Source organism: Caretta caretta, chromosome 7 (genome assembly GCF_965140235.1).
Source record: "Caretta caretta isolate rCarCar2 chromosome 7, rCarCar1.hap1, whole genome shotgun sequence".
Classification (NCBI taxonomy): domain Eukaryota; kingdom Metazoa; phylum Chordata; order Testudines; family Cheloniidae; genus Caretta; species Caretta caretta.
Window position 1 is genome coordinate 103036192 of NC_134212.1, and position 15244 is coordinate 103051435.

Here is a 15244-nt window from a genome sequence, read left to right on the forward strand (position 1 = left end):
AAGTTATTTAGGTACTCAGAATGGAATAAAATTCTGCTACCAAGTTCTTACCTGTACCACAGAGTCTTATTCCAATATTCTTCATTATTTTGAAAACTTTACACTAATTTGTTGCTGAAGCTTATATTGATTATCAAATCACTCTTTAACCTCTTAACATGATCAAACTGTCCAAGTCAATTAAATGACATGGTGATCCTTCTATGCACCTGTGATTTATTGATGTGGAGCCTGCGGTGAATCTAAGTTTAATATTTTGCTCATGACGTTGTAAAATGCCTTGAGATGTGGCTTCATGAAAGGTGCTATACAAATTTACTGCTGCATTTATACAACTTTGTTTCCTTAGCTAGGAAGATCAGACTGTTAAATTGAAATTCAGATAGCTTACTAATAAATGTAAAATCTGATTTCATTCCTATTAACTTAGCAAGGCTCCTTCAGACATGCCAAAGCTGCGGAAAAAAACGTAAAAACTGGGCTTGTTTTTGGCTTAACTGGCTTGTGAGTTGCTTGTTGGCTAGTTTTTTGCCTGTAGCTTGTTTGGCTTGTAGCTTCTTTTTTTTTGATTGACTCCTGGCAAGCAGGGGCAAGGGAGAGAGTCAGGGGTTCACAGCAGGCCCACCACAGTCCCAGGGGGCTCTAGTCACATAGCATGATCGGGTTCTTAGGGATTGGCTTGTTTTGGCCTTGTTTTGAAATGGGATTAGCTTGATTTTTGGCTTATTGTGAAAATCGGGGTGCTTATTTACAACGTGAATGTTGGCAACTGTGGGCTCCTTGTGTGTATATTGATTTTGTACACCATACATTGGATAATTTATATAATCTTAAAATGGAAAGTCAATAAGAGGATATAGCTTTACTATAACACTATTATTTTCATGTCAAACTTTTAACATGAGTTTTTAACTTTTAACAGGAATTGGAAAATTAATCATCATTAGCAATGGGTGAACCACAAAAGGTTCAGAATACTGGTTCAGCTAAGTACCCAAGGATTCTACTTGCTGAGGTCTGGTTTGGAAATCTCACATGATTAAGCTTTTTCTACAGAATTCTCCTTGGTGTAAACCTAGATGGAAAGTCCACGCACATCAATATATTATGTTTGCTTCTGTTCTGTCCCACACCAGGTAGCACAGAAAGGTGCAAAGACATATAAAAAAAATTGAACTAGCACCTCAAAAAAGTTCTCTTTTGTTTGGTTCATGTTTTGAATGAAGTTACAAGTCTGTTTTTATTTTAATCCAGACTGGTTCATCTAACATTAATTACACTATTTTAACCCCTAGGAACTAGCTAGCTCCCCAATGAAACAATTCTAATTGGCTTTTTTCTCAATTGTTTGTAGGTCACTTTGGGGTGTTTACATGCAATTTAAGAGAGGATTTCTAGCAGCAGGTCTGGATGTGAGTCCTGTCTTGCACATGGTGCCAGCCTACCTCACCCCTCTGCTGATGGAAACCCTCACTGATCTTCGGAATGCACTCTTCAGTGTTCCTTCTCCCACCTCTCATCCCCCATTCCCAATATGACTCTCACTCTCAACTTCAGAGATAAGGCTGGAGTTAGAGAAGGCAGAACAAGGAGACGAGCAGAAGTGAAGTGAGAGTGGAAAGCAATGGGATGGGTCCAGGGAACGAGAGCTAAAGCTTTGAGTGTGCAAAGTCGGACAAGAAAATGAATGGGAAGTGGGTCCAAAGAATGAGAGACAGAGAGAAATCAGGTGGTACAGTCAAGGTTGTAGATCAGTGGTGCCTAAACTTGTTATGGTATGGGCCACCTTTTGTAATATGGTCATCTCATGGACCACCTTCCATCCTGCTGCTACACGTGACCTATCACCACTACCTGACTAGGATTGGGACTGTAATAGTCAAAGTGATTCTCCTCACTATCTTTCTCTGACTCTGACATTCCCTCCAGTCTTTGAATTGTGGAGTGCACTGATGGAAGGGAGGCAAGGAGGGAAGCAGAAGAGAAAAGGAGACAGCTTCTTCTATGGGGAAGCCTCAGTGGACCTTAGTGGCAAGCCCATGCTCCTTGTTTTGTGGTGTGTCCTAGCTGGAGCTGCATACAAAAGGTGAGAGAGGGGAAGTGGGCAGCATTACTTGTCTGCCCAGATCTCCACATATCATGATTTGGGAATGTATAACTTAAAGACAGTACACAATTTTACTGATCTTCTGTTCTTTCTCAAGGCTGCAAGTACAGTAAGGGTAAATACAGTCATGCTGTCTAAGACTGTTTTCACCAGAAAAGAACAATAAATACTGAAATAAAAGTAGTTTTGGTGAGAGTTGACTGTTAATAATATAGGCCACATGTTCTAGTATTACAATTCTGTGAAAAATCTATATTCTTCCCACACATTATAGGTTTACACATCTGCTGGGGAAGTGGAGCCAATTTAAACCCTTGCTGATGTGACTAATAAGGTTAGATAATTGTATTTCTGGCAGATTAGTTAAACAGCAGCGAACTATTCAATTCTAAGTTCTCTTTGCAAGCAAACCAGAACAATAACTGGCAGTTGCATGTACATAATATAACGCAGGACACACACACACACAAAGTATGAAAGCCTACCTAGGTACTGGTAATATTTCTTGAAGAAAGTATGAATACCTTTCTCACAATGCATAAATCTATTTTTGTTATTGGGAGCAGGCCACTCACCATAACCTGTAAACAGCAAACCAGCAATGGCCTGCATGACAAGACAGGAAAACCTCTGTCTGCTCAGCATAAGAAAGCATCAGGGAGCAGGAGCTGGCTACCTTCTTCTCCAGGCTAGAGTCAGCCCCAACACTGGCTTAAGGCCCTGAATCCACTCTGCGCTAGTGGAATATTGCCAAGGTAGCGCAGGGCTCTGCAACACCCAGACAGCTTCGTGAAGGGGAAAAGAGGCAAAGGGTCTGGCTGCTGTTTAGCTATACCAGTGAAAACTTCCTCTACCTCGAGGTAATTCTCTACTGGCCATATACAATTGCCTTTCAGCCCCTTTGGGGTACAATCTAATTAGAGGACCAACCCACTGAGTTGGATGTTGAAATTAAAAATCTTTTTGGTGAGGTATAAAGTGGCACACATGTATCGAAAGTTGAAGTTAGACAGGGGTATTTTAAAACACATACGCACTGATTAAACAATGTGGCTATGTCACATTCTATGCCAAATATAGTCTAAGGTCTTGCATAAATGCTGGAGTTTAACACCAGCACACAGATGTGAACACAGTGATGTGCCTTGCAAAGTATAGATCTCTTGCACTTATACATGAAACTATGAACGGACAGATTGGATATTTTCTGTTAGATATAAATATGCATTCTGAATGTATTGTACAAGGAGTCTATATATATTATGCTAATATTGTATTCATAATGAAGCAAGCTGTTGTGACACGAGGATATAAATATATGGAATATTTCTATCTAAAATCCAAAACATCTGTGGTTTAAGCATGAGGCATATTTCTTCTCGAAAAGGGAAGAAAGTTTACATTAAATATTTAAGTTGTTCATCTATTAAAATCACCAGATTATTCTATGCAAAGAAATATAGAGCCATAAATTAAACAATAACGCATCCTTATATAGTTCATGATCCATACAGTTACACAAATAAAACAAACAACAAGTAACAAAAGTAAGCCTCTGACATGAGAATGTGTAAATGGTATCTCATTGAGCACTTCAGATTTTTGTTTTGTTACTTTTCATTATGGCATAGTTACACACAATGTTAACATACTACACAGTACGTTACTTATTACTGCAATAACATCAGAGATAAATATAAAAACTGATTATTGAAATTGAATTGAATCAAAATACTGATCAAAAGTTCCTCGTTCATTGCAATGCAACTGAAAATTAATACAGCTAGTCATGTTTTATATGTTTAACTGATTCCTTGTAGACATTCATTTATTTTGGTTATAGATATCTTAGAAGCTTGTTATGAATATTAACTTATGAAAAATAAGTCCAGCACAGAATTAGATTAGTCCCCATCCAATAACTACCCTGCACCTTTAAGCAGTGGGTAGGGAGCATATTTGGCTGGCTGGCCAAGTGAAGGGAACAGTGCTTTATGGAGGGGCATCTTTCAGGCCTTGCTATCTCTGTATGGATGAGTGATAGACACACACCAACTCCTGAGTCCTCATAGACTCTAAGGCAGAGGTGGGCAAACTATGGCCCGTGGGACGATCCTGTTTGGCCCTTGAGGCTAGCCCCCAGCCCCTCCCCCACTGTTCCCCCTCCCGCGCAGCTACGCCGCTGCATGGGCAGTGGGGCTGCAAGCTCCTGCCGCTCTGAACGGCATGGTAAGGGGGCGGTGGCATGCACGGCGGTGGAGGTTGGGTAGGGGGCCCCGGAGGGAAGTCAGGGGACAGGGAGCGGTTGGATGGGGCCGAGGTTCTGGGGGGCGGGGCGGTCAGGGGTCGAGGAACAGGGGAGGTTGGGTAGGGTGTGAGAGTCCCGGGGGGCCTGTTGGGGAGGGGATACGGGGTGGGCAGTCAGGGGACAAGGAGCAGGGAGGGGGTGGATGGGTTGAGGGTTCTGAGGGGGGCAGTCAGGGGGCGGGAAGTGGGAGGGGGAGGGGACCAGGCTGTTTGGGGGGCACAGCCTTCCCTACCCGGCCCTCCATACAGTTTTGCACCCCGATGTGGCCCTCGGGCCAAAAGGTTTATCCACTCCTGCTCTAAGGTCAGAGGAACCATCATAATCATCTTTCTGACCTGCACACTCACTCACCCACTCCTTTAATAGACCCCCTAACCTCTGCTTGAGTTACTGAAGTCCTCAAATCCTGATTTAAAGACTTAAAGTTACAGAAAATCCCCCATTTACACTAGGTTAAACCTGTGTGACTTGTGCCGCATGCTGCAGAGGAAGGCGAAAACCCCCCAGGGTCTCTGCCAATCTGACCTGGGGGGAAATTCCTTCCTGATCCCAAGTGTCCCTCTGAAGCACCTAGCCTCTTATCCACTGAACACTCACAGAACTCTCATATTCTCTGCTCCGAAAGGATTAGTATTCACCTGATGACTAGATTCAGCTCAAGAGCATCACACTGCTTAACATGCAGTATTCAAGATATATTTATTGTGAAAACAGGAATATGTTTATTATCAAAGAGAGATTCAAATGATAGCAAGAACCAACACTGGAAACAAATGGTTACATGCAAAACAAAATTATAAGAAACTTTTTAGAGCCTAAACTTAACTCACACGACATTATCCCATCTCCTACAGGTTAGCACACCTCAAAGTTCTTTTCCTAGAGTTTTCAACCAAGATAGCAGAGATCCTCCTTTCTTAAAATCAAGTCCACTAGTAGCTTGTCTTCTTAGATTGAAGGATGCCAGGTGTACCTCCATACCCTTAATTATTCTTCTAAAATTCATTGTCTTTATTCAGACAGGATAATCCCTATTGTTTTTGTTTTTTCCTGCAATGTATACATTAGCTTTAACTCAGTATAACAATAGACTTCCATTGTAAGATACACAATACACAATCATCAACCACAGCGATAAGCGTCTCCCACCTCCTGTCTGGAGAAGTCTGTCTCAATGTATGCTACCTCTCAGCAATCTATGTTTATCAAGAAGGACTTAAGAACATAGTTTTCAGTATACACACATCACTCCTTACACATTATCTCCACATATATTTCGTAATGGCCATGATGACCAGAACGCATGCTTTCTTAGAGAGCTTACATGACCCCTTTTGGTGAACCCTGAGGATCACTGTAACCCTATGTGTATCTCTGTGCCTTTTACCAGTGGGCATCAAAATGTCCTTGCATAACACTCACAAACTTAAAATATTTGTAGCTAAACAATGCTTACCATTTGGAAGCTTCTGGTAGAATGAAACTCGCACTGCATCATGTCAAAGAATATTGGGATTGTAGCTTTTCGAAGCTCAGTTTCAGGAATCAGTGTCATTTCCAACATAGGTCCAACCATTTCTGGGATGAATTTGATCTTATGTTGACCTTTTGGGGGGAAAATGTACTTCAGAATTAATGAAAAGCCACCAACAGTGCTACAAGATTACCTTAAAAAATGCTACAGTGAATAAGCTTTGAATATCCTGAGCGTAAGAATGCATTTCTTGATTTTGGGCTCAATTTCTTAATTGCAATTTATGTCTTAATGTAAGTCACTAACCTTCAGAAAGAGAAGTGAACTCTGTTCTTAAGGCTGAGTAAAACTATTAAAGAACTGTTCAAGAGAAAACCACACCAGAGCTTGCTATACTTCCCTAAACCAAACAAATTCACACACATCCATATTACACATTAAGTATTTGAGTTACATCATGCAAATAGGATGGAAGAGGGGGAAAAAGCCGATTTTAAATTATTTAAAATTCCATACATTTCCCAGTGTTACAAAATGTGACACTCTATCAAAATGTCATTATGACTGCATACTTACAGCCTCAAGACATGAAACGTCATCTAAGACAGGTCTAGATTATGTCTTCTTTCTTCCAGAGTTGGTTTGACTGGCTAATTTTATTTTACTTTTTTCTTCCCAAATGGAAACTGTGCCTCCCCAAATTCTTCCCCCTCACAGATTCAGAAAGTAAGTTCTTAACAGCAACTTGAATACTTATAAAAATTAGACCATTTAACGAAAAACATCTAGTTACTGCAAGCAGCACTCATATTCAATATTCTATGATATTAAGGAAGGAAGAATGGATATCATGCACAGTAAATGAAATGTAAGACAGATTTGGGGGCGCTGGGTAGGCGAATATATAGAAATCTTAGAAATATGATTGTATTCCAATCGCAGCAATAAACTTCCTGGTGTGACTCTGAAAAAAATCACTTAACCTCTCTAGGCCTCAGTTTTCACATCTGTGAACTGGGGTATGTAGCGAAGTGAAGACTCACCGGCCTGGCACCTCCTGCCTGTCGTCTGGGAATTAGCTTTTTCCAGCACACGGAGCACCCTCTGCAGGCTGGTGTCTTGCCTGCCGCTGGCCCCGCGTCCCTGCCGGACCCCGGTGCCCTTTACCTCAGGGTTCTACCCCAGCAGTACCTCCACGCTCTGGGTCTTCCCTCCCAGGGGAACCCCCGACCCTCCAAACCCACCTTGCCTCAGTGGCTACTGCCAGTCGTCATCCAGCCCCCTTTCCCTGGGGCAGACTACAGTCGGTAATGGACACTCATCACTGGCAATGGGGTTGGATCGGCTGCCTCTACCTGTCCCCGGGGTTGCACCTCTGCAGCCCCAGTATCTGTTTAGGTGTTGACCAAGGCCTCAGCCTGGGGAGTTGCCAGGTTGGAGCTTCCCAGCTCCTCTTGCCCTTTTCCCCAGCACTGCCTACTTCAGGAACCGTATGTTCCCCAGCAGCTAAGCCCTCTCCCTCCAGGGCTGGAGAGAAACTCCTCTGCCTTCTGGCCCTGATTAGCTCCCTGGGGCTGCCCTTTCCTAGGGCTGTTTTTAATCCCTTCAGGGCTGGAGTGGGGTGACTGCCCCGCTACAGGGTAAATAATGATTACCTAATTTAGAGGAGTGTTGTGACACTTAATCTCTTAATATTTGTAAAGTGCTGTGAGATCCCTGTATGGAAGTTGCTATAGAGACCCAGTCTATTATAATACTGTACACTGCATGGAACGCTAAAAAAAAATCAGTATATCATATTGATTTTTAAATTAAATGTAATATCTATATGGAAGAAAAATGCACATTATAGCATGAATTCACATAATCTGAAATTTCAAACACATACAACCATGGAGCAGTATGTAATACAGTGTGTTCATTAACACGCTTGTCCTCATAAGATTACTGTAGTAATCGCTGAGACAGTATTCATATTCATTATCAATTTTAGTTGTGATTGCAATTAACATTAACATTAGATCATTTAATACATGAGGTGATCAAGAAGAAGATCCTTAGTAACAAAATAGCAACATTATAATCATTTTATTTTTTTCAACAAATAAGTTGCTTTATTTGCTTTCTTGATTGAGAATTTAAATTGAAAGCAGCAATGGCAGAACTTTAGATATACCAGGAGGATGAAGGGATGATCACTAGCAGCCAGCATGGATTTACTTAAAAACAAATCGTGCCAAACCAATTTGATTTACTTTTTTGACAAGGCAACTGGTTTGGTGGACAGGGAGAATGTAGTGGATGTAATATACCTGGACTTTAGCAAGGCTTTTGACACAATCCCACATTACATTCTCATAAGCAAGCTGGAGAAATGCAGGCTCAGTAGAAATACCATTAACTGAATACATAATTGGTTAACACAAACAACGAGTAACTATTAAAGGAATTATGTCAGATTGGAAGGAGGTTTCAAGTAGGGTTCCCACAGGGATCTGTTCTGGGTCTGGTATTATTTAACATCTTTATTAATGACCTGGATATAGGAATAGAGAGCATACTGATCAAATTTGCACATGACGCAAAGCTGGGGGGGGGGCCAGGGGTTGCAAACACTTTGGAGGACAGAGCCAAAATGTAAAGCGATCTTGATAAATTGGAGAACTGGCTATAGACAACAAAATGAAATTCAACAAAGACAAATGTGAGGAGCTACACTTAGGGAAGACATACCAAATGCACAAATACAGAATGGGGGATAATTGGTGTGACAGCAGCACTGCTGAGAAGGATCTGGGAGTTGTGGTGGATCACAGCCTCAACATGAGTCAACAATGCAATGTGCTGTCGCAGAGAAAGGAAATGCAATTTTGGGTTGCATTAACAGAGACATAGAAAGTCACAAGAGGTGATAGGACCTTTGTATTTGGCACTGGTTAGGCCTCAGCTGGAGTACTGGGTCCAATTTTGGTCACCACTGTATAGAAAGGATGTAGAGAAAATGGAAAGGATTCAGAGGTGAGCGACAAAGATGATGAAAGGGATGGAATGCAAGCCATATGAGCAAAGGCTGAAGGAACTGGGTATGTTTAGTTTGGAAAAGAGGAGATTAAGTGGGGGGGGGGGATCGGGGGAGGTGTGTGAACATGTTAACAGTCTTCAAATTCTTGAAAGACTGCCATAAAAAAGACAGAGAAAAATTCTTCTCTCTTTCAACAAAGGGCAGGACAAGAGGAATGGGTTCAAATTATAGCATAGCAGATTTAGATTATATCTCAGGAAAACTTTCTAACTGTAAGAACAGCAGAATAAACTGCCTAAGGAAGTAATGCAAGCTCCTTCACTGGAAGTTTTCAAAAAGAGGATGGATAGCCATCTGACTTGAATGGTTAAGACACAACAAATCCTGCATCTTGGCAGTGGGTTAGAGTAGATGACTCTTGCAGTCCGTTCTAACCCTATGATTCTATGATATACCTAAGATCTTATTAGCATGTTTGTAAGAGATTGGTTAGTGTTTGATAACGTGACCCTGCCAATGTTGAATGCTTTTGAGGAGCATGCAAGTAAAAGTTGTAAAGCTTTCTATTCCTTTCTTTTTTTTTTTTTAATGTTATTACCTTCAGCCTCTCAGGTGACAGTTTTCTTGTATTATGCCTGAAAAGTGTCAGAGCCAATATTTCAGAGAACAAATGATAGTGACAAAGTTATTTGTCAGGCGCAACATCAGTGTCATGAAGTTCTCTATCTGTCACAATGAGTTTTTCACTGCTCCAAGCTTAAAGATACATAGCAAACAATGAGTATCTTTTGAGGACTAGATGTGAAAAACAGCAAATTTCAAAAATAATGCATTTTAAATCTTTGATTACTCTTCCTTTTTTGTAACAGAATATATTGTTTCTGTCCAAACAGAAAGTTACACAGTATCTCAGCTGAGTGACTAACAGCTACATATCTTGACTATGCAGCTTTGAGTCCAATCCTGTGAGGTGCTGAGCTCCTCATAGAAAGTACTGACATTTATGGGAGCTGTGGGCACACTCAGGACTTGCTCCAGACCTCATACGTTCAGGTCCTTTACAGGTATCAGCAGAATCTAGGGAAATTGCTGCTGTAAGTATTCAGTCCTTTTGTTATTTAGAGTGCATTATATTCACAGCAATCCTCTCTCACAGATAATAATCAACAGAGTTTTTAAATCAATGAGGACAGGGGAGGTTTTCAGCAAGTGAAATACAAGAGAAGAACATGGGGGAAAAGGGGAGTAAAAGTGATTAGCAAAAATATTAAAATTATTTGTATAATTTTGTCTAATTTAATCTGCTTTTTGAAGCCCATTTAGCACTTCACCTCATCTGCAGAGTATGTAGGTGGCTTCCACCAGGATTTACACTCTATGCTACATGGAAAAACAAGTACAATAATCTGTAAGAACTGTGGAGTCAGCACTCTCCCTGTTTTGGATGCTAAGCATATTGCCTCATGAATCAGACCTACTGTAGCCACCTGAGATTTAAGACACAAAGTACATTCTTAAATATAAGGGAGTTGAAGAGGACCACAAAAAATCAGGGTAGAGCAAATGAAAATTCTAAATAATCCTCCTCATTATCCCAAATTTACATTACACAAGGAATAATAAATATTTTGGCTTGTTCAGCAAGATGTGAGCAAACCATTCAAATGGAAGCAGGTATAAGCCTCTCACTGACACCCTTCTAACCATAACTAAAATTATACACTATATGATGTATTTCAGTAAATCAGTCAGGTACAGAAATACACGTGTATTTGCCATGACAACATGATCCAATGCAATGTTGTGCCACAATATAAAATGTTACAGATAAAATACACAAGGAAACAATCTTATTCTGGGACCTAACAGCATCTACTCCAGCTGTCTGTCACATACAAAGCATATCCTGAGATAAACAAGTGAGCAGGTTTTTTTCCCCCGAAGCATGAGAGCTCCCATGTACAGATTCAATATGTGACAGGTTTAGAAGAAAATGTAGTACTCTTGTCTTTGGCAAGGTAATATAATGTGCAGCTGCTTTAAAACTATAGATGAAACAACACTTGCTGTTAAACAGCATGTACATTTTTGCTTTATTTTGGTCTCTGCTTTGCTGTGGTGCGCACTGCCTCTTTTAGAGTGCTTTCAGCATCGTGCCTTATGATAGATAATAAATTAATTGTATCAAAAAATAAGATATGGAAGACGTTAGATAGTTATGTGTTTTTCCTCATCTCCCCCACTTACCCTACATTTTAATTTGGGTCACAAAATCATTGAATAATATTCTAGTAATTTCATACCTCACTTGGGGTCAGATCTGAGCATGTATGACTAATTCAGAAAATGGTAAATATAATTACTTCTATTTGTGTTAGACTCAAAGTTCAGGTCTATTTTTGACCTTGACTTTCCCTCCAACAAAATTAACATCTCTGTCAAGATACCTTTCTTGACATCAAGTATTGGGGTGAAATGCTGGACCTATATGTGACTAGCACACTGATGGGGAATGCAGAAATAGCAGTAATTTTGCTATATTCTGGGGAGTTTCACGTTTGAAAAGTAGACCTGGTTAGTTCAGATGTCAGCATTAAAAATATTTTCATTATTTTTTCCCTCCATCAGCTTTATTGAGAATGGGATCAAGGTCTAGTTTTCAAATAATTACACTTTCTTTAACATTTCACTATTCTTGACCCCCAAAACTGCAGATCAAGAGGCACAATAGATACTTTGCAAAAATTTGAAAAAGGGGACGTTTAAAAACCCTTTATATATCAAAAAGCACTTAATTTATTTAAAAATGTTCAGACAACGAACATTCTAGTTGTCAGTAAAAGTGAGCCCTAAAAAAATTCTGAAGGTTTGACACTTTTAAAAATGACCAGGGGTTCAAAATGAGCCTCATAAATTGAATAATATTACAACATTAATAATGGAAAGGCCATAAGAAGACAAACACATAGCTGCAGAGCTGGAGTTAGAGCCTTGGGCAGGCAGATTCAGCATACTGTAAGGCCTCTGTCACTAAAGCCAAAGGAACATATTTGCCAGCACTAAAAAAAAGACCCATTTAAGTTCTTTCAAAGCAGCAACTACACAATAGAATGCAACCTCAAAGGCAGTGTGGCTTTCTCTGGTCATGTGGGAAGGTGTTGTGGCCCCTTTAAGGGTTCCCATCTCCTTCAGATTGGAAGGGAATCATCACCTGGGCTAAGGCTGGCCAGAGGGGCTCAGATAAGTCATTGCCCCTTGCAGACAAGAGGGAGGAGCTCTTTCTCACATCTGGAGCAGCAGCATCCAGTGAATCAGAGTTGGATCCTTTTTATTTTTGGGTCTCCTGTGGGTATTGCCCTAGTTGCCTTTTTTTGGGACAGGGAAGGAATTTCCCCCTCCCTGCCAGACTGGCCTGAGAACAGTGGTTTTCTTTGCCTTCCCCACAACAGCTTCAGACATGGCTGAGCAGGTCACGAGGTTCAGTATAAGCTATCACAGCTTGGCAGGTGATAGGTATCCAGTGCAGATACTCATTCCACAGGGGGGACATTCCAAAATAAACTGGAGCTGAAAATGAACTTAGGGGAAGGTAAGAAGCTGGGGAATCTAGTATCTGATACAGCGAGGAGACACCCTTCTTTGCCAGGAACTTAACCCTTATGCAAGTGGAGGGAGGTGGGGTCCCAGCAATGGGCTGGGACCAGGTTTGGATGAGTGAAGAAGGAGTGATGACCTGTGCTGTACAAGTTATTGCTGGATAGTTCCCTAATGAGCTAAGTTAGAATCATAGAATATCAGGGTTGGAAGGGACCTCAGGAGGTCATCTAGTCCAACCCCCTGCTCAAAGCAGGCCCAATCCCCAAGTTAATGAAGTTGTGGCCCAATTAAACAGCACCTCTCACATCTTGTCATTTTCCTTGTGTGTCGGGGACAGTTTGCTCTGACATACATATGGTGCCTAAACCTGCTCCTACTAAAATCAATGGCAAAACCTCTCACTGATGTGAATGATGGGAACAAAAGAGGGTCTGTAACTACCACTGAAATCAGTGGGACTTGGATCAAGCCCAGACCTACACACAACAGAAAACTGTTGACACCCTCGATTAATTACAACTTATTATTTTTTTGTTTCTTCTCTCATTTTTTTTTTACTACTTCAAACTTTTTGATTAAAGCCCCCAGCCTTTAAGTTAGGGTGCTGTTAGCTCATGAGTCTCAGTGATCAAAGCTGTCACTGTGTCACACAGGGAGAGAAGTTCTCCCTCAGATAGCCAGGACCTGAGTAGTGTATAATTAAATTGTCTGTATGGAGTTCTTTTTTATATAGGCTCTTAAACAACCAAACAGGCTTCAACAAAGATTATACTCCTAGAGTATTACAGATATTTTAAATGTGTTGAAACTTATGCATTGCTGCTTTCTAGTACAAGAGGTTTTTTTGCTATCTGTGTATTGGCACGGACACCACAATAGAAATATATGGTGAAAAGATGGATATTTCTGGTATTCTTTAAATAATTTCAAATAAGCCCATTACTTTGCCTTGTACTAGTCTTCACTGACGCATATAAAGTATGCCACAGTTGCTTTGCACCTGCTCTGGGCTACAGAGCTCCAAACCACCAGATATGAAGCCTTAATCACAATATTTGCAGTCATAAACTGACAAGATAAAATGGGAAATTTCCAGTCTGAACTTTGTCATTTATTTTGGATATCAAAAGTCACAGTTACTTGGTTTCATCATATTTTTTGTACAATGATAGAATAACGTTATAAACATGTTCAAGGACATACAGAAATAATAACTTTTCACTTTTGATTTTGTTTCGGAGCCATATGCAACAGTGATTTGACTACTCAGTGTAATAAACACTGTCAGACATAAAAATGTCGGTAATAATAGGAATCTATTTATTACCAATGGTAATTCAGTATTCTTAATCTTTGCTCTGAAATATATGGAAGTAATGCAGAGCCAGGGAATAAGCAATACCAGCATACTTCTTCCACCAGTAATAAGAGGGAGGTGGAATGAGGAAAGATTTCTCTTCAATGGAAGGTGCAAAGTGCTAGTTGGAATGGGATCGAGTTTCTAACCTGATAGTTAACTTACTCTTTCCCCTTTTGTTGGGGGAAAAAACCAACAGTTTACCAAGTCCCCTAACATGTGAAACTCCAGCATAAATTAATAATAATACTGTGCTCATCTACAGTATGTTGCAGCTAAGGATCAAGCACAAATAATAAATAATCAGAGCCTCACAATACCTCTGTGAGGCAGGTAAGTACCATAATACCCATTTTACAGGAGGCACAAAGCAATTGGGTGACATGTCAAAGGTCACCCAGAGTCAGTGACAGGAGTAGATACTAAGAGTCCCAATTCATAGTCCCATTATCTTTATTTAAAAGGAAGGAAGGAAATGAGTCACAGAACTACTGGCCTGCACTAATTTGAACATTTTAAAGGGGCAGTACATGCTTGGTGTAAACGTATTTCAAAGGGAACATTTCATTCTGCCTTGAAATAACAATCTGATGGATGGAGAATCTGGGTGCCCACAGGCTACACACAGTGAATGATGTGTGTATATAAAGATGTAGATTTTACCTTTTACTTTTGTAAATTTCTGGGGAGGCGCGGAGGTTTAAATATTGCCTTGGCAATAGATGCTGTAGAAATTAGTAAAATAAATAACAGATAAATAAATAGCCTTAAGTTGGAACAGTGAAAGAAGATTTCGGTGAAAATTCACAGAGACTGAGCTTTGCTGACCTGACATAAGGGAACGTAATATTGATTTTGCTATCTGTCTGTCAAGTCATATATTATTGTGTACTCTGCTTTATTTTGGTCTCCAGCCACTAATTCACTACACCTTTAACAAAAAGAGAATTCCGCTGTTCTCAAAAAGGCCTCTTTTTTCATCACGACATAGCCCTGCAACAGAGTGAATGGGAACACTTCCTCCACGTCACATAAATATGCACGGTTTCTCTCTTTATATATGCTGCACTATTTTTTAAAGTTTCATCAAAAATGGTTTCGCTATTTCTGAGAATGAAGTTACTGCAAAATAGGTGTATTTTGCTAATTTTAAAAAATCTGATAATTTTATGAACAGCTCTAGTGCCTCCAAAGTTTGGGCCAGGAACTCGTAATTTGGCAGATGCAGAGTCCTAGAGTCACAGTGACATCGTCTGTTTTTCCCGTGAAGTTCCATCCAGGTATGGCTAACGTTATACCAAAGGAATATTGCCATTTGTATGTGCACAGCAGAACTTGTACAATGTGCCTTAATTTTCTGAAAATTCCAAATGTGTTGT

General features: G+C 40.3%; 1 protein-coding gene across 2 annotated transcripts in view; it reads right to left on the reverse strand.

Moving 5' to 3' along the window:
- Positions 1–15244, reverse strand: part of DOCK1 (dedicator of cytokinesis 1) — a 563486-nt gene that overhangs the window by 110547 nt on the left and 437695 nt on the right. For both annotated transcript variants that reach the window (XM_048857028.2, XM_048857026.2), the window contains exon 33: positions 5872–6020. In XM_048857028.2, the coding sequence (XP_048712985.1) occupies positions 5872–6020 (149 nt within the window). The remainder of the gene's footprint in view (positions 1–5871; positions 6021–15244) is intronic.